The sequence below is a fragment of the Odocoileus virginianus genome, chromosome 33 (assembly GCF_023699985.2).
Source record: "Odocoileus virginianus isolate 20LAN1187 ecotype Illinois chromosome 33, Ovbor_1.2, whole genome shotgun sequence".
Taxonomy (NCBI): domain Eukaryota; kingdom Metazoa; phylum Chordata; class Mammalia; order Artiodactyla; family Cervidae; genus Odocoileus; species Odocoileus virginianus.
Genome location: NC_069706.1, coordinates 18,746,697 through 18,766,236, shown reverse-complemented (window position 1 = coordinate 18,766,236; position 19,540 = coordinate 18,746,697). Strand labels below are relative to the sequence as shown.

Below are 19,540 nucleotides of genomic sequence, written 5' to 3'. Positions count from 1 at the left end.
GCTCTTTTACAAGTGGTGTTGAGAATACTGAACAGGTACATATAAAAGAATGAAATTAGAACCCTCTCTAACACCACATACTAAGATAAACTCAAAATGGATTGAGACTGAAATGTAAGACCATATACTGTCAAACGTAAGACCATATACTGTCAAACTCCTAGAGGAAAACATAGGCAGAGCACACTTTGACATAAATTATAGCAATATTTTTTGAATCCATTACCTAGAGTAATGGAAATAAAAACAAAAATAAACAAATCAGACCCAATTAAACTTAAAAGCTTTCACTCAACAAAAGAAAACATCAACAAAAAGAAAAGACAACCTATAAATGGGGATAAATATTAGTAAACTTTGCTATTGACAACAGATTATTAATAATTTCCAAAATATAAAAACATCTTATATCCTTAATACCAAGAAAAAACTAAATCAAAAAATAAGCAGAAGATCTAAATAGACATTTCTCCAAAGAAGACATACAGATGGCTAACAGCCACATGAAAAGACGCTCTATATCACTAATTATTAGAGGAATGTAAATAAAAACTACAATGAGATATCACCTCATGCAGATCAGGATAACGGTCACTAAAATGTCTACCAGTAATAAATGATAGAGAATGTGTGGAGAGAAAGAACCCTTCTACACTACTGGTGGGAATGTAAATTGGTGCAGCGTCCCTTGTGGCTCAGCTGGTAAAGAATCCGCCTGCAATACGGGAGACCTGGGTTCTATCCCTGGGTTGGGAAGATCCCCTGGAGAAGGGAAAGGCTACCCACTCCAGTATTCTGGCCTGGAGAATTCCATGGGGTCACAGAGTCAGACATGACTGAGTGACTTCCACTTCACTATGCAAAAAGTATGGAGGTTCCTTAAAAAACTAAAAACAGAGATACCATATAATCCTGCAAGTCCACTCCTGGGCATATATTCAGAGGAAACTCTAATTTGAAAAGATACATGAACCCCAAGTTTCATGGCCACTGACAGATGAATGAAGATGTGGCATATATACACAATGGAATATTAGCCACAAAAAGTGAAATAATGCCATTTGCAACAACATGGATGGACATAGAGATTATCATATTAAGTGAAGTAAGCCACAGAAAGAAAATTAAGTGATGTCACTTATATGTGGAATCTAAAAATAAGATATGAATGAACTTATTTACATAGAAGACAAACTTATAAAAGGGGATAGTGGAGGGGGAGATAAATAAAAACTTTGCAATTAGCATGTACACACTATTATATAAAAAATAGAATAAAAACAAGGACCTACTGTATAGCACAGGAAGCTATATTTACAATCTTTTATTAACCTATAAGCTACTTTGCTGCATACCTGAAACTAGTAAAACATTACAAATTAACTATACTTCAAGATTTTGCTTCTTTAGGAAATATTTTCTAATTTCCCCTAAACTCTGTTGGGCATACATTTCACACTGTTCATACATCCCAACTGCTGTTAAGTAATACTCCTTGGTGTTTTAATTATGCATTTATATCTTTTATTCTCTACATTTTCACTTCTTAAGGGAACAGACTGTTATAGCAATCTTTGTAGTCCTGGTCCTGGCAGGTAGCTGACCTTAATAAAATGTTAAAAAAGAAAGTGCCATCAAAATAAAGAAGATATACTCAATAGTAGAATAAATATAATAAAGAGTTAGTGAACTTGAAGACAGATCAATAGGCATTATCCAATCCGAACAACTGACAGAATAAATGATATAAGAAAAATAAAGCCCAAAGTATTTTGGGGATGGACCACAAAATGTCTAATGTTCATGTCTTTGAAGTTCCAGAAGTAGACAAAAAAGTATCATGAAGAAATAATGACTGAAAACTTCCCAAGTTTGATGAGACACACAAGGCTACAGATTGAAGAAGCTGACCAAACCCCATATAGAAAGATAAAAAGAAATCCAAGCCAGACAAATCACAGAAAAATTCTAAAAATGTAAAAACAATACTTCTTTAAGTATTGAGATCATCCAGAAGAAAACAACCTAATTACCTACAGGGAAACAATTCAGATGACTGTAGATTACACATCAGAAACCATGGTGTCCAGAAAACAGTGAAACATTTTAAGTTTTGAAGGAAAAGCACTGTCAACCCAGATTCTGTGTCAAACAAAAATATACTTGAGGAATGTGGTGAATTAAAGATACTCTCAGGTGAAGGAAGGCTGAGAGAATTCATACCTAAGAGTACTGATCTAAAACAACTGATTAGGAGTATTTTTCAAACATGAAAGAAATGATACTGAAAACCTGGAACATCGTAAACGGTAAAATACAACAGAAATGGTAAATAATAAAAAACCTATTATTCTCTCAAGTTTCTTTAAATATGCTACATGGTTTTAAGGAAAAAATACAACACTGTTTAATGATGTTTTCAATATATGTAGGTGTAATATATGACAACTATAGCAAAAAGGAAGGAGGATAAAATGTCTATAAAGTGGTAAGGTTTCTACATTCCACATAAAAGTTGGAGAATGTTGTTTCTACATAACTATGAAAACTAAGTCTATATTTTGTAAGTCTCTACAGCAACCAGTAAAAATGTACAAAGAGATATAGTAAAAACAACAATAGACAATTTGATCTATAATATTAAAAATGTTCAAATAATCCAGAATAAGACTGGAAAGGGGAAACAGGGGGAAAAATGCAGTGAGAACAAACAGGAAACAATTAATAAAATGGTATATTTAAAAACAAACATAAAAAATAAATGCTCTAAACCCATCAATGAAAAGGTAGAGATTGGCAGATTGTATTAAAAAAACATGACCTAGCTATACAATGTAGAAACTCACTTTAATTTTAATTATATAGGTAGGTTTAAAGTGAAGTATTTGAAGAAGAAATACCATGCAAACAGAAATCAAAAGGAAGGTGAGGGACTTCCCTGCTGGTGCAGTGGGTAAGACACTACCCTCCACAATGCAGGTGGTTTGGGGTCAATCCCTGGCCAGGGAACTTGATCCCGCATGCTGTGACTGACAGTTTGCATGCCACAACTAAAAGATCCCAATTGGACAATGAAGATCAAAGAACCCATGTGTCACATCTAAGATCCAGTGCAGCCAAATAAATATTTAAAATGAAAGTTGGAATGGTTATATTAATGTCAGATAGTTGTTGTGGCTTAGTCGTAAGTCGTGTCCAACTCTTTTGTAACCCCATGGACTGTAGTCTGCCAAGCTCCCCTGTCCATTGCATTTCCCAGGCAAGAATACTGGAGTGGGTTGCCATTTCCTTCTCCAGGGGATCTTTCTGACACAGGGATCAAACCTGCATCTTCTGCACTGCCTTGCAGCCAATCTCCTCTATTGCAGGTGGATGCTTTACCGCTGAGCCACCTGGGAAGGCCCAATATCAGATAGCGTTGACTTCAAAGCAAAAACCAGCAGAAGTAAAAGAGGGACATTACATTCTTACAGGGAAGAGCCAATTCTGACTCCATCTTGGATCTGTTTCTTTGAATTTAACCTTTGTTTTTCGTTGTTTTTGTTACAATCATATACAATGGGCTGCCTCGGGGACCCTGCCCCTCTGTCTGACTGGTAAAATGCCTTTGTTCAGCTCACAGTGAGACAAACCCATCTCACACATTTTTCAAGATAAATCGCCTTTTTACTTTTCTTTTCTACTGCCTCTCTTTCTCTGTTCTGTAAAAGAAACTGGTGTCCAGACCCTGACAAGATGGTTATTTTAGGACATTAGTCTGCTACCTTCTCTGTCATCTGGATTTCCAAGTAAAGTTGTTTTCATTGTCTTAACACCTGATCTTTGATTTTATTGGCTGGCTGTGTAGCAAGCAAAGTGAGCTTAGATTTTGTAACAATGTTATCAAAGAATCATTTCACAAAGAAGACTTAACAACCCTAAATGTGCATATACCTAACAACAGAATTTAAATCAGAGAAAACAAAAATAACCAATTTAAACACGAATAGGGAATATATAACTATAGTTGAAAATTTCAACAGTTCTCACTCAATAACAGAACTACTAAGCAGAAATCAGCAAATATACAGCAGAACTAGACAACAATTTCAAGTTTGTTGCTGTTCAGTCACTCGGTCATGTCCAGTGCTTTGCGACTCCATGGACTGCAGCACACCAGGATTACCTGTCCTTCACCATCTCCCAGAGCTTGCTCAAACTAATGTCCATTGAGTCAGTGATGCCATCCAACCAGAGGTTGATGCCATCAACCTCTGTCCTCCCCTTCTCCTCCAGGCTTCAATCTTTCCCCGCTTCAGGGTCTTTTTCAATGAGTCAACTCTTTGCATCAGGTGGCCAAAGTATTAGAGCTTCAGCTTCAGTCCTTCCAATGAATATTCAGGGTTGGTTTCCTTTAGGATTGACTGGTTTGAGCTCCTTGAAGTCTTAAGAGTCTTCTCCAATACCACAGTTTGAAAGCATCAGTTTTCTGGCGCTCAGCTTTCTTTATGGTTCAACTCTCGTATTCATACATAACTACTGGAAAAACCATAGCTTTGACTATATGAACCTTTGTTGGCAAAATGATATCTTTGCTTTTTAATATGCTCTCTAGGTTTGTCAAAATTTTCTTCTAAGAAGTGATCTTTTTTTATTTTCATGGCTGCAGTCATCATCTGCAGTGATTTTGGAGCCCAGGTAAGTGAAGTCTGTCACTGTTTCCATTGTTACTCAATGTTAATCTCAAGTTACTGAATCTAATTTATGTTTATAGGGAATTTCAACCAAATAGAAAACATTCTTCTCAAGTACACATGACAGTCACTAAGATAGATCTTTTCTTGGGTCATAAAAATACAGCAATTTAAAAACATTTGAAACCATGAAAGGTATGATCTCTGACCAGAAGAGAATGAAACTAAAATAAACAGAAAGAAAACAGAACTTCTCATTACTTGATATTAAAGAATATGCATGTAGATATTCTATGCCATAGAAGAAGTCTCAAGAAACACAGAAAATATTTTGAACTGAATGAAAGTGAAAATATAACAAATCATATCAAAATTTGCAGGATGTAGCTAAAGGAGAGCTTGAAGGAAAAAAATCACAGCAATAAATGTTTACATTATTAAGCATTTAATTATTCTCAAATCCATTATTAATACCTATGCACTGACATAAAAAAAAAGAGTAAAAACCCCAAATGAAGTTGAAGTGTGAATATAATCAGCATATAAACATTAATAAATGAAATAAAAAGAAAAATGTAATAGAGAAGAGTAAAATAAAAGCAGGTTCTTTGAAAAGTTAAAAAGGAATAAAATTTTAGTCAGAATTACAGGAAAAAAGAGAATTATAACCTGTCAATATCAGGAAGAAGAGAGACATTAAAAGGGTAATAAGGGAATCCTGCAAATGTTCGTAAGATTTCAATTTAGAAGAAATACAACAATTTCTCAAAAATCACAAAGTACCATAGCTTGCCTAATTTGAAATAGATAACCTCTGAATATTCCTGTAAATATTAAGTAAATTAATTTTGTTTTTTTCCAGTTTTATGGAGATACAATTGATAAGTTAAATCTGTAAGCATTTAAGGTGTATAATTTTACATGTATACTATGTAGAAATTATCACCATAATCAAGCTAATAATTAACATATCCATCACCTCACATAATTTCCATTTTCTTCCTTTCTTCTCCCTGTAGTGAGAAACAGTTAAGATCAAATATTTTAGAAAATTTCAGTATACAACACAGTATTGTTAACTATAATCTCATTGCTGTGCATTCAGTTCAGTTCAGTCACTCAGTAGCGTCTGACTCTTTGCGACCCCATGAATTGCAGTGTGCCAGGCCTTCCTGTCCATCACCAACTCCTGGAGTTTACTCAAACTCATGCCCATCGAGTTGGTGATGCCATCCAGCCATCTCATCCTCTGTCGTCCTCTTCTCCTGCCCCCAGTCCCTCCCAGCATCATGGTCTTTTTCCAATGAGTTAGCTCTTCGCATGAGGTGGCCAAAGTATTAGAGTTTCAGCTTCAGCATCAGTCCTTCCAATGAACACCCAGTACTGATCTCTTTTAGGATGGACTGGTTGGAGATCTCCAGAAATTATTCTTTGTCCTTAACTAATACTTTGTTCAATCAATTGACCAACATCTCTGCACTGCCCCTTCCATCCCCAGCCTCTGGTAATTACAATTCTATCTCTGCTCCTATGAGTTTGACAACTTTAAATTCCACGTATAAGTGAGATCATGCAGTATTTGTCATCCTGTATCTAGCTTATTTTACTTAGCATGATGTCCTTTAGGTTAATTCATGTTGTCACAAATGTCAGGACTTTCTTATTTTTTTTAAAAGGCTGTCTTCCCTCATAGCTCAGTCAATAAAGAATATGCCTGCAATGCAGGAGACCGGGGTTCAGTTCCTGGGTCAGGAAGATCCTCTGGAGAAGGAAATGGTTACCCACTCCAGTATTCTTGCCTGGAGAATCCCATGGACAGAGGAGCCTGGCGGGCTACAGTCCATGGGATCGCAAGAGTCGGACATGACTTAGCGACTGAACCACCACCACCTGTAGATACATCACATTTTCTCTAACCATTTATCTGCTGATGGCCATTTCGGTTGTTTCTATCTTGGTTATCATGAATAAGAGTGCAGGTATCTCTTCAACATCCTGATTTTGTATCCTTTGGATATACACCCGAAAGTGTAACTGTTGGATCACCGATTAGTTCTTAAATAAATTGAATCTATAGTTTAAAACATCAAAAAGTAAATCTTCAGGTTCAGATGATTTTACTACTAAACTTTACCTAACATTTAAAGAAGAAATAAATTAAAATTAGTTATTTAATTAAATAAAAATAAAAAATTCTACATAATTTCTTCCATATAATAGAAGGGGAAGGAACACTTCTCAACTCATTTTACAAAGTCAGTACTACTTTGATAGCAAAACAGACAAAGGCAAATCAAAAAGAGGGTACTATAGGTGAACATCCCTCATAAACTTAGTTCTGAACAAAATATTATCAATCCAATTGAACTATATATTTAAAAAATCCACAACCATGTGAAACTTATCCAGTGAATGCAAGGCTGGCTCAATATTTGAAAATCAATCAATCCACCATGTGTAAAAATAGTCTAAAAGAAGAAAAACCACATACTCATTAATAGATGCAGGAAGAAACTCCGATCAAACAATAAAAACTCTCCACAAAATCAAAATAGAAACAAATTCTTCAGGGTGATAAAGATTATATATGTAAAAAAAATCTTAATGAAGAAAGTCCAAATGCTTTCCCTATGAGATCAGGAACAAATCAAGAATGCCCATTCTCAATAATCATATCTGGTATCATACTGTTCCTAACCAGCGAAACATGTTAAGAAAAAGAAATAAAGGGCATACAGATTGGCACTCATAAAAGAAACCGTTCATATTTTCCGATGACCTGATTGTCTATGTATAAAACCAAGGAATCTACAAAACACTCCTAAACCTAACAAGTGAGCTTAGCAGGGTCAGAGGATAATAGGTCAACACACAAATATCAATAATCTTTCTATGTACAATTAATAAACTAGAAATAAAAATTCCTTAAAGTTCCAAATCATGAAATGAAACACACACACACACACACCCATTTAAATAGGTATCAAATCTGTATGTGCTCAGTCACTATGTTGTGTCCTACTATTTGCAAACCCATGGACTGTAGCCCGCCAGGCTCCTCTGTCCATGAGATCTTCCAGTCAAGAATACTAGAGTGGGTTGCCATTTCCTTCTCCAATGGATTCTGTGTAATGAAACCTAAAAATGGTGATAACGTATATACCCTATTATGCATAAAACAGATAGCTAGGGGGAAGCTGCTCTATCGTACACGTAGCTTAGGTTGGTGCTCTGTGATGACCTACAGGGATGGGATGGGTAGGTGAAAGGGAGGTTCAGATGGAAGGAATATATGTATACACAGAGCTGATTCACTTCACTGTACAGCAGAAACTAACATAACATTGTAATGCAATTATACTACACTAGGAAAAATCAAAGATCTAATTTAATGGAAAGAGATACTGTGTTTTGTTTAAGTATTTGAAATCTCAGCATAATAACAATGTTAATTCTCTCCAAAGTGATATGTAGATTTAATGTAATATTAATAAAAATCACAGCAAAATTTTGTAGATGTATAAAATATAATACAAAAGATTTTCAGGAAAGGCCAAACAGCTTAATAGATAAAATGCTTTTGGAGAAGAATATAGTTGGATGAATAGCACTATCTATATTGAGACCTTTTGTAAAGAGATATACACATAAGTCGATGGGACAGAAAAGAGTTCAGATATAAACCTACAGAAGTATGACCACTTGACCTTTGACAAATGCACAAAAGGCAATTGAAAGATGAAAGAGTCAGTTCAGTTCAGTTCAGTCGCTCAGTCGTGTCTGACTCTTTGCAACCCTATGAATTGCAGCACGCCAGGCCTCCCTGTCCATCTCCAACTCCTGGAGTTTACTCAAACTCATGTCCATCGAGTCGGTGATGCCATTCAGCCATCTCATCCTCCGTTGTCCCCTTCTCCTCCTGCCCCCAATCCCTCCCAGCATCAGGGTCTTTTCCAATGAGTCAGCTCTTTGCATGAGGTGGCCAAAGTATTGGAGTTTCAGCTTCAGCATCAGTCCCTCCAATGAACACTGAGGATTGATCTCCTTTTGGATGGACTGGTTGGATGTCCTTGCAGTCCAAAGGACTCTCAAGAGTCTTTTCCAACAACACAGTTCAAAAGCATCAATTTTTCAGCACTCAGCCTTCTTCACAGTCCAACTCTCACATCCATACATGACCACTGGAAAAACCATAGCCTTGACTAGATGGACCTTTGTTGGCAAAGTAATGTCTCTGCTTTTTAATATGCTATCTGGGTTGGTCATAACTTTCCTTCCTAGGAGTAAGCGTCTTTTAATTTCATGGCTGCAGTCACCATCTGCAGTGATCTTGGAGCCTCAAAAAATAGTCAGCCACTGTTTCCACTGTTTCCCCATCTATTTCCCATGAAGTGATGGGACCAGATGTCATGATCTTAGTTTGCAAGGGCAGGAACATTAAGAAAAATATGATAAATTTAATTTTAATATTTAAAATCTTCTGCTCTGCCAAAGACATTGTCAAGAAAATGAAAAGACTAGTTACAGTTTGGGAAAAACATTTGCAAAGAATATCCATCAAAGACATTTATCCAGAATATATAAAGAATTCTCAAAAATTAAATAATAAGGAAACAAACAACTCATATTTTAAATAGAGGGTAGAGGGTCTGAACAAACATGTTATCAAAAAGACTGTAAAAATGCAACTAAGCACATGAAAATGATCAGCATCATTAGCTATCCATGAAATGAGAATTGACACCATGATTAAACTACACATCTATTAGAATGGTTAATTTTTCAAAAGTATTAATATCAAATTCTGGCAATTATTTGGAGCAACTGAAATTCTCTTTGCTGGTGGGAGTGCCCAGAGGGATCGGGTAGAGAGGGAGGTGGGAGGGGGGATCGGGATGGGGAATACATGTAAATCCATGGCTGATTCATGTCAATGTGTGACAAAACCACTACAATATTGTAAAGTAGTTAGCCTCCAACTAATAAAAATAAATGGAAAAAAAAAAAGGTACAGCCAGTCTGGAGAGCCGTTTAGGTTTCTTATAAAGTTTAACACTGAAAATATGATGCAGTAATCCTATTCTGAGAGAAATAAAACCTACGTTTGTACATGAAACTCAGAACACATTTATTTATATTCATTATGCTTGGAAACAACCCCAGTGTCCTTCAGTTGGTACACTGTGTTATCTCCAAACATGAAATACTATTAAGGAATTAAAAGAAACACACTGCTGATCATGCAACAGCATAGACAGATCCCAAAGGCACTATGCTCTGTGCAAGGAGATCCAATCAGTCCATCCTAAAGGAGATCAGTCCTGGGTGTTCATTGGAAGAGTCCAATGTGGGTGTTCATTGGAAGAGTCCAATGCTGAAGCTGAAACTCCAGTACTTTGGCCACCTGATGCGAAGAGCTGACTCATTGTAATAGACCCGGATGCTGGGAGGGATTGGGAGCAGGAGGAGAAGGAGACGACAGAGGATGAGATGGCTGGATGGCATCACCGACTCGATGGACATGAGTTTGAGTAAACTCCAGGAGTTGGTGATGGACAGGGAGGCCTGATGTGCTGCAATTCATGGGGTCGCAGAGTTGAACATGACTGAGCGATTGAACTGAACTGAACTGAACTGTGAAGTAGATAATCTCTAAAGGTTATATACTGTTTGATTCCATTTATATAATATTCTCAACATGACAAAACAATGACAATGATAAAGAATAGACCAGTAGATTTTCCCAGTAGTTATCAGCGGGGGTGGTGGGAGGCGGCGCGGGGGGAGTGTGAAAGGGATGACTACAAAGGAATAGTGTGAGGGAGTGTTTTGAGGTGATGAAACTTCTTGTATCGTGATTGTGCTGATGGTTAAATGAGTTAAAATTCACACATCTATATATTTTAAAAGGTAAATTTACTGTATAATTTTTAAAAATTTGACTCACCACAGAGTAGAAGAAAAGGTGTTCTGATAGTGTCAAGTCATTAAACAATAAATCACCCTGTGGGCAAAAGCCCAAATTTTCTCGAATTTCAGTTATATTCTTTGTGATGTCATATCCATCAATAAAGACCTCTCCTCTGGTAGGAGGGTAATGACCTACAAACAAGCCAAAGACATGACAGAACTGAACTTTGGTAAGAAAGCATAAGATGTTGCAAGTTAGCATCTCAAATTCAGTCTATTTGTGAATTACTCAAAAGAATTAACACTGTCTCTTGTAAAAGAATAGTTACAGGAAAGTATCAATAGTTACACCTCAATGGCAGGATTAGCTGTCTTAGTTTTCTTTTTCTTTTCATTTTTGCTTAAATTATTAATTTTCTACAATGGATTGGGCTATATTGGTAATAAAAACATTTAATTAATTTGCTATATTTCAATGTATTTGCATTGCAGTCAGTCAATTACTATATATGTGAACCATATTAGGTACTGTGTAGATGCTAAGGAAAACATAAGATTTGGAATATGTAGCTTTCGTCCTGAAGAAATTTAAATATTAATAACAATCAGTTCAGATCTTGTGGGAAATTACTTGATAATATGTAAGAAATGAAACTATAAAACCATTTAAATCACTTGAATCATTTATCCTATTTAAGAATATATTTTTTTTACTGAGATATTGACATATAACATTATAGTAATTTCAAGTGTACAACATGATTTGACATTTGTATATAGTGTGAAATGATGAAGAAAAAAACTAGAGTTAACTAGAGTTAACATCCACAACCATACAGTTACAAATTTTTTTCTTATTGTTAGAACTTTAAGGTTTACTCTCTTAGCAACCTTCAAATTTACAGTACATATTAGTAACTGTAGTCATGCTATATATTACAATCCCATGACTTGTTCATTTTATAACTGAAAGTTTGTGCATTTTGACCCCTTTCATCCGTTCAGCCTAGTCCCCATGTCCTGTCTCTGAGAAATACCAATATGTTTTCTGTATTTATGAGTGGCTTAAGTTTTTTTTGTTTTTTTTTTAAGATTCCACATATAAGTGAGACTATGCAGCATTTGTCTTTATCTCATTTTGCTTACTTAGTATAATGCCCTTGAGGTCCATCCATGCTATCACAAATGGTCAGATTTTTAAAAAAATATCTGAATAATATGTCATTGTATAATGTACTACTTCTTCATTCATCTATTCACACTTTGAACACATTCCAAGGTGATGCTGGTGATGCTGCTGGTCAGAGGACCAGACAGTAAATTAAAGTGAAAAGTGAAGTCGTTCAGTTGTGTCCGACCATTTACAATCCCAGGAACTGTAGGCTCCTCTGTCCATGGGATTTTTCAGGCAAGAGTACTGGAGTGGGTTGCCATTTCCTTCTCCAGGGGATCTTCCCTACCTAGGGATCGAACCTGGGTCTCCTGTATTGTAGGCAGATGCTTTTACCGTATGAGACAGTAAATTAGGGTAAAGGTTAACTTGCTTTATAAAAGAGGCTGCAAAGAATTTTAAAGGCTTCCCAGGTGGCACTAGTGGTAAAGAATCTGTCTGCCAATGCAGGAGACACAAGAGACATGGGTTTGATGCCTGGCTCAGGAAGATCCCCTGGAGTAGGAAATGGTACACCACTCCAACATTCTTGCCTGGAAAATTCTACGGGCAGAGGAACCTGGTGCACTATAGTCCGTGGGGTCACAAGGAGTCAGACATGACTAAACAATTGAGACATGAGACATAAAAAAAGCTTAAATAAGATAGAAATTTTGCATCCATATGATAATTCCAAGATGAATTATCCAAGTTGGTAGGAAGATCAACTCCACATTTTCCTTATCTAATCATCCATCAAAGAATATGTAGGTTTTTCATCTGTGCCTTGGCTATTGTAAATAATGCTACAACAAACATTGATGTAGGGGGTGTGCATCTTTCTGAGTTAGTGGTTTCATTTCCTTCAGACATATATGAAAATTGGAATGGCTGAATGATATGGTTGTTATATTTTTATGAGAATCCTCCATACTATTTTTCATAGTGGCTGCAGCAATTTATATTTCCACCCTGAAGGTTCCTTTTTCTCCACATCTCTGGCAATACTTGTTATTTCCTTTATTTTTAATAATAGCCATTCTAACAGATGTATAGTGATGTCATTGTGGTTTTGGTTTGCATTTCCCTGATGACAAGTCACTTGCCAGGTATATTTTCATGTACCTGTTGGCCATCTGTATGTCTTTATGAAAAAATGTCTCTTCAGATCCTTTGTCCATTTTTAATTGCTTTTTTTGGCTAATGAATTATATGAATTCTTTATATATTTTGGATATTAAGTTTGTCAGAAATATATTTTGCAAATATTTTCATTTGGTAAGTTCCTTTTCACTTTACTATGCAAAAGTTTTTTAGTTTGACATAGATCCACTTATTTTTTATTTTGTTGTCTTTGCTTTTGGTGTCAAATTGAAAAATTATAGCCAAGACTAATGTCAAGGAACTTGCCGCCTCTTCTATATTCTGGAAGTTTTATGGTTTCAGGTCTTATGTTCGTGTCTTTAATGATTTTGAGTTGATTTAGTGTATGATGTAAAATAGTGGTTTTTTTCATTCTCTTACCTGTGGCTGTCCGGTTTTTCCAACATGATTTATTGAAGAGATTGCGCTTTCTCCTTAGTTTATTGTAGGCTCATTTGTCATAAATTAGTTGGCCATATAAATGTGGGCTTATTTATGGGCTCCCTATTCTGTTCCTTTGATTTATGTGTCTGTTTTTATGCCAATACCATCCTGATTTGATGACTATATTTTTGTAATATTGTTTGAAATCAGGAAGCTTGATGTCTCCAGCTTTGTTCTTTCTCAAGACGTCTTTGGATATTTGTGATCCTTTGTGGTTCCATACAATTTTTAAGATTGTTTTGCTGCTGTTAAAAGTGTCACTGGAATTTTGATAAAATTGGAGTTAATCTGTAGATTGCTTTTGTTAATATGGTTATTTTAATGGTACTAATTCTTAAAATCCATGAGCATGAAATATCTTTATTTGTGTCTTCTTCAATCTGTTTTAATCATGTCTTATACTTTTCATTGTACAAGTGTTCTAATTTCTCTTTTTTTCTAACTTCTTTGTTAAATGTATTCCAAATTATTTTATTCTTTTTGATGTAATTGTCTTTTTTTCTACATTTCCCTTTCTGATAGTCTGTTATTAGTGTATAGAAACAGAACAGATTAAAAAAAATTATTTATTTGACTGTGCCAGGTCTTCACTGCTGCATGCAAATTCTTAGTCGCAGCATGTGGGCTCTAGTTCCCCAACCAGGGATCCAATCTAGGCCCCTTGCATCGGGAGTGTGGATCTTAGGCACTGGACTACCAGGGAAGTTCCAGAAAAGATTTTTATACATTGATTTTGTATCTTAAAACAACTAAATTTGTTTATCAGTACTAATAGTTTTTTGAGGTGTCTCTAGAGTTTTATGTATATAACCATGTTGTCTGCAAATAGTGACAAATTTACTTCCTCTTTCATGATTTGGATGCTTTTAAATTTCTTTTTCTTGCCTAATTGCTGTAGGTAGCACTTCCAGTACTGTGCTGAATAAGAGTGGCAAAGTGGGTATCCTTGTCTTCTTCCTGACATTAAAGGAAAAACTTTCAGCTTTTCACTGGTGATGATGATATGACGTGTAGGCCTGCAATATGTGGACTTTATTATGTTGAGGTTGTCTCTCTCTTACCCACTTTGTTGAGCCTATATCATAAATGGATGCTCAATGATTTTCCTTCATCTATTTGGATGATTAAAAATATGTGCTCCAAAATGGAAAATTATATTCAAAGACATCTAAATAAGGCTATTTGACTGAAGACTCAAAAAAAAGAAAAGAAAATTACCAAATTAATTACAGCATATTACCATACAGCTATTAAAAGGAACATTATATAACAATTAGAAATACTATGTCACCTTGGAAAAGATAAGTATATGGACTATAGCGATATAAGAGAATTTTAATGTGAGATTATGTTCTAAAAAGCAGAACACAAACTGCCATGTTACACAATCAGTTCAGTTGCTCAGTCGTGTCCAACTCTTTATGACACCATGGACTGCAGCACACCAGGCTTCCTTGTCCATCACCAACTCCCAGAGCTTGCTCAAACTCATTGTCCATAAAGTCAGTGATGCCATCCAACCATCTCATCCTCTGTCATCCCCTTCTCCTTCTGCCTTCAATCTTTCCCAGAATCAGGGTCCAATGAGTCAGTTCTTCATATTAGGTGGCCAAAGTACTGGAGTTTCAGCTTCAGCATCAATCCTTCCAATGAATATTCAGGACTGATTTCCTTTAGGATTGACTGGTTTGATCTCTTTGCAGTCCAAGGGACTCTCAAGAGTCTTCTCAAACACCACAGTTCAAAGCATCAATTCTTCCACACTCAGCCTTCTTCATGGTCCAACTCTCACATCCATACATGACTACTGGAAAAACCATAGCTTTGACTATACAAACCTTTGTTGGCAGAGTAATATCTCTGCTTTTTAAAATGCTATCTAGAAACCAGACAAAGATGCCACAAAAAAAGAAAACTACAGGCCAATGTCACTGATGAACATAGATGCAAAAATCCTTAACAAAATTCTAGCAAACAGAATCCAACAACATATTAAAAAAATCATACACCATGACCAAGTGGGCTTTATCCCAGGAATGCAAGGATTCTTTAATATCCGCAAATCAATCAATGTAATACACCACATTAACAAATTGAAAGATAAAAACCATATGATTATCTCAATAGATGCAGAAAAAGCCTTTGACAAAATTCAACATCCATTTATGATTAAAACTCTCCAGAAAGCAGGAATAGAAGGAACATACCTCAACATAATAAAAGCTATATGTGACAAACCCACAGCAAGCATCACCCTCAATGGTGAAAAATTGAAAGCATTTCCCCTGAAATCAGGAACAAGACAAGGGTGCCCACTCTCACCACTACTATTCAACATAGTTTTGGAAGTGTTGGCCACAGCAATCAGGGCAGAAAAAGAAGTAAAAGGAATCCAGATAGGAAAAGAAGAAGTGAAACTCTCTCTGTTTGCAGATGACATGATCCTCTACATAGAAAACCCTAAAGACTCTACCAGAAAATTACTAGAGCTAATCAACGAATACAGTAAAGTTGCAGGATATAAAATTAACACACAGAAATCTCTTGCATTCCTATACACTAACAATGAGAAAACAGAAAGAAAATTAAGGAAACGATACCATTCACCATTGCAACAAAAAGAATAAAATACTTAGGAGTATATCTACCTAAAGAAACAAAAGACCTATACATAGAAAACTATAAAACACTGATGAAAGAAATCAAAGAGGACACAAACAGATGGAGAAATATACCGTGTTCATGGATTGGAAGAATCAAATTGTCAAAATGGCTATACTACCCAAAGCAATCTATAGATTCAATGCAATCCCTATCAAGCTACCAACGGTATTTTTCACAGAACTAGCACAAATAATTTCACAATTTGTATGGAAATACAAAAAACCTCGAATAGCCAAAGTAATCTTGAGAAAGGAGAATGGAACTGGAAGAATCAACCTGCCTGACTTCAGACTATACTACAAAGCCACAGTCATCAAGACAGTATGGTACTGGCACAAAGACAGAAATATAGATCAATGGAACAGAATAGAAAGCCCAGAGATAAATCCACGAACCTATGGTCACCTTATCTTCGACAAAGGAGGCAAGGATATACAATGGAAAAAAGACAACCTCTTTAACAAGTGGTGCTGGGAAAACTGGTCAACCACCTGTAAAAGAATGAAACTAGAACACTTTCTAACACCATACACAAAAATAAACTCAAAATGGATTAAAGATCTAAATGTAAGACCAGAAACTATAAAACTCCTAGAGGAGAACATAGGCAAAACACTCTCTGACATAAATCACAGCAGGATCCTCTATGACCCACATCCCAGAATTTTAGAAACAAAAGTAAAAATAAACAAATGGGACCTAATGAAACTTAAAAGCTTTTGTACAACAAAGGAAACTATAAGCAAGGTGAGAAGACAGCCCTCAGATTGGGAGAAAATAATAGCAAATGAAGCAACAGACAAAGGATTAATCTCAAAAATATACAAGCAACTCCTCCAGCTCAATTCCAGAAAAGTAAATGACCCAATCAAAAATGGGCCAAAGAACTAAACAGACATTTCTCCAAGGAAGACATACAGATGGCTAACAAACACATGAAAAGATGCTCAACATCACTCATTATTAGAGAAATGCAAATCAAAACCACAGTGAGGTACCATTACACGCCAGTCAGGATGGCTGCTATCCAAAAGTCTACAAGCAATAAATGCTGGGGAGGGTATGGAGAAAAGGGAACCCTCTTACACTGTTGGTGGGAATGCAAATTAGTACAGCCACTATGGAAAACAGTGTGGAGATTTCTTTAAAAGCTGGAAATAGAACTGCCATATGAGCCAGCAATCCCACTTCTGGGCATACACACTGAGGAAACCAGATCTGAAAGAGACACGTGCACCCCAATGTTCATTGCAGCACTGTTTATAATAGCCAGGACATGGAAGCAACCTAGATGCCCATCAGCAGACGAATGGATGAGGAAGCTGTGGTACATATACACCATGGAATATTACTCAGCCATTAAAAAGAACTCATTTGAATCAGTTCTAATGAGATGGATGAAACTGGAGCCCGTTATACAGAGCGAAGTAAGCCAGAAAGATAAAGACCATTACAGTATACTAACACACATATATGGAATTTAGAAAGATGGTAACGATAACCCTATATGCAAAACAGAAAAAGAGACTCAGATGTATAGAACAGACTTGTGGACTCTGTGGGAGAAGGCAAGGGTGGGATGTTTCAAGAGAACAGCATCGAAACATGTATATTATCTAGGGTGAAACAGATCACCAGCCCAGGTTGGATGCATAAGACAAGTGCTCGGGCCTGGTGCACTGGGAAGACCCAGAGGGATCGGGTGGAGAGGGAGATGGGAGGGGGGACTGGGATGGGGAATACATGTAAATCCATGGCTAATTCATTTCAATGTATGACAAAAACCACTGCAATGTTGTGAAGTAATTAGCCTCCAACTAATAAAAATAAATGGAAAAAAAAAAAAGAAGCCTACTAACATGGCTAAGATTACTGAGGTGCTGCAAAAGCCAGGTGAAAGGCTGTGTGAGGCCTTTTGGGTGTTCACCCCTTTGTTCCTGAAGCCCCTGAAAATCAATGGATGATAAATGCAGTCTTTGCGGGACAGGCCCAATTGGACATCTGAAAAAAATTACAGAGTTAGAAGGGTTTGCAGGTAAAAATGCCACAGAACGGCTAGAAATAGCCATCAAAGTCTTTGTCAATTGTGACCAAACAGCATGCTGAGAAGTGGAAAAGAAGATGAAGCAAGAAGCCACACTCTTGGCAGGTGCCCTGTTAAAGCCTGCACCCCCTGGCAGGACCACCCCATAAGGCAAGAGGTCCAGATCCAAAAAGGAGAGTTCCCCTCAGCCAAGATCAGTATGTCTATTCCAAGGAAAAGGGACACTGGAAAAATGAGTGCCCCAGTTGCCCTGAAAAGAAAACCAAAGCTGCCGGCCTCCCAAGCCGATATCAATCTGAGCCACCCAGCACTAATCTGATTGGGCTTGATGGAGCAGAATCTGAGTACAGGGGACTGGGCTCTCTTCAACTGTGCCCCCAAGAGCCCATGATCAGAATTAAAGTAGGGGGCCATCCAACGGACTTTACGGTGGATACAGGCACTGAACATTCAGTGGTCACCCAGTAGATAGGCCCCTTCCTGGGAAAAGAAACTACCATCAGTGGGGCCACAGGTGCCCAGACTCATAGGCCGTTTTGCAGCCCTCGACAATGCTGACTGGGTGACCATGAGGTAGTGCATGAATTTTTCTACCTGCCCAACTGCCCTATTCCCTTGATGGGAAGAGACCTGCTTGCTAAGATGGGGGCCCAGATTTCCTTTTCTGTCGACAGGTCAACTCAGCTAAAGCTAGCAGGACCGCCCTCCTCCTTGATTACGACTCTCGCTATAAGGAGAGAAGAAGAATGGCACCTCTTCCCCTCCAGGAGAAAGGACCATTCCTCCTGAATTAGAGACTGAGTACCCACTAGTTTGGGCCAAGAAAAATCCTCTAGGTCTGGGAAAACACTATGCTCCCATCCTCATTTATCTGAAACTGGGAGCTCAGCCTGTAAAACTGTGACAGTATCCAATGCCCTGGGAGGCCTGATTGGGAATCCAGGCTCATTCAGACAGACTACTCCAACACGGACTTCTGATGAAATGCCAATCACTCTGGAACACCCCATTACTACCTGTGAAGAAGACAGGTACGTGTGACTACCATCCGGTTCAGGATTTAAGAGCTGTAACCAAGCCAACAGCTAGTTTGCACCTGGCAGTGTCTACTCCATGCACTCTGCTAGGACTGATCCCTTCCAGAGCTGAATGATTTACTCGCTTGGACTTGAAAGGTGCCTTCTTCTGCCTCTGGGTTGCACCTGTCAGCCAACCACTATTTGCCTTTGAATGGGAAAAACCACACAAGGGGAACAAGAAACAGCTCACTTGGATGAGACTTCCTCAGGGGCTCAAGAACTCCCCTACTCTCTTCAGCGAAGCTTTGGCCGCCGACTAGGATATATTACACTGTGTCCTGCTGCAATACGTCGATGACCTTCTGCTGGCCAGTACAACACAGGCTTGATGCTTAGAAGGAACAAAGGCCCCCCTCTCCTTGTTAATGGAAGCTGGGCACCAGGTATCAGAGAAAAAGGCACAAGTCTGTAAAAGACGAGTCAAATATCTAGG

The 19,540-nt window shown here is 37.3% G+C and overlaps 1 protein-coding gene across 1 annotated transcript in view; it reads right to left on the bottom strand.

Annotated features, from left to right (window-relative positions):
• Positions 1-19,540, bottom strand: part of LOC110147413 (phospholipid-transporting ATPase ABCA3-like) — a 227,198-nt gene that overhangs the window by 116,779 nt on the left and 90,879 nt on the right. Inside the window, exon 13 of the mRNA XM_070461131.1 lies at positions 10,621-10,775. Within this exon, the coding sequence (XP_070317232.1) occupies positions 10,621-10,775 (155 nt within the window). The remainder of the gene's footprint in view (positions 1-10,620; positions 10,776-19,540) is intronic.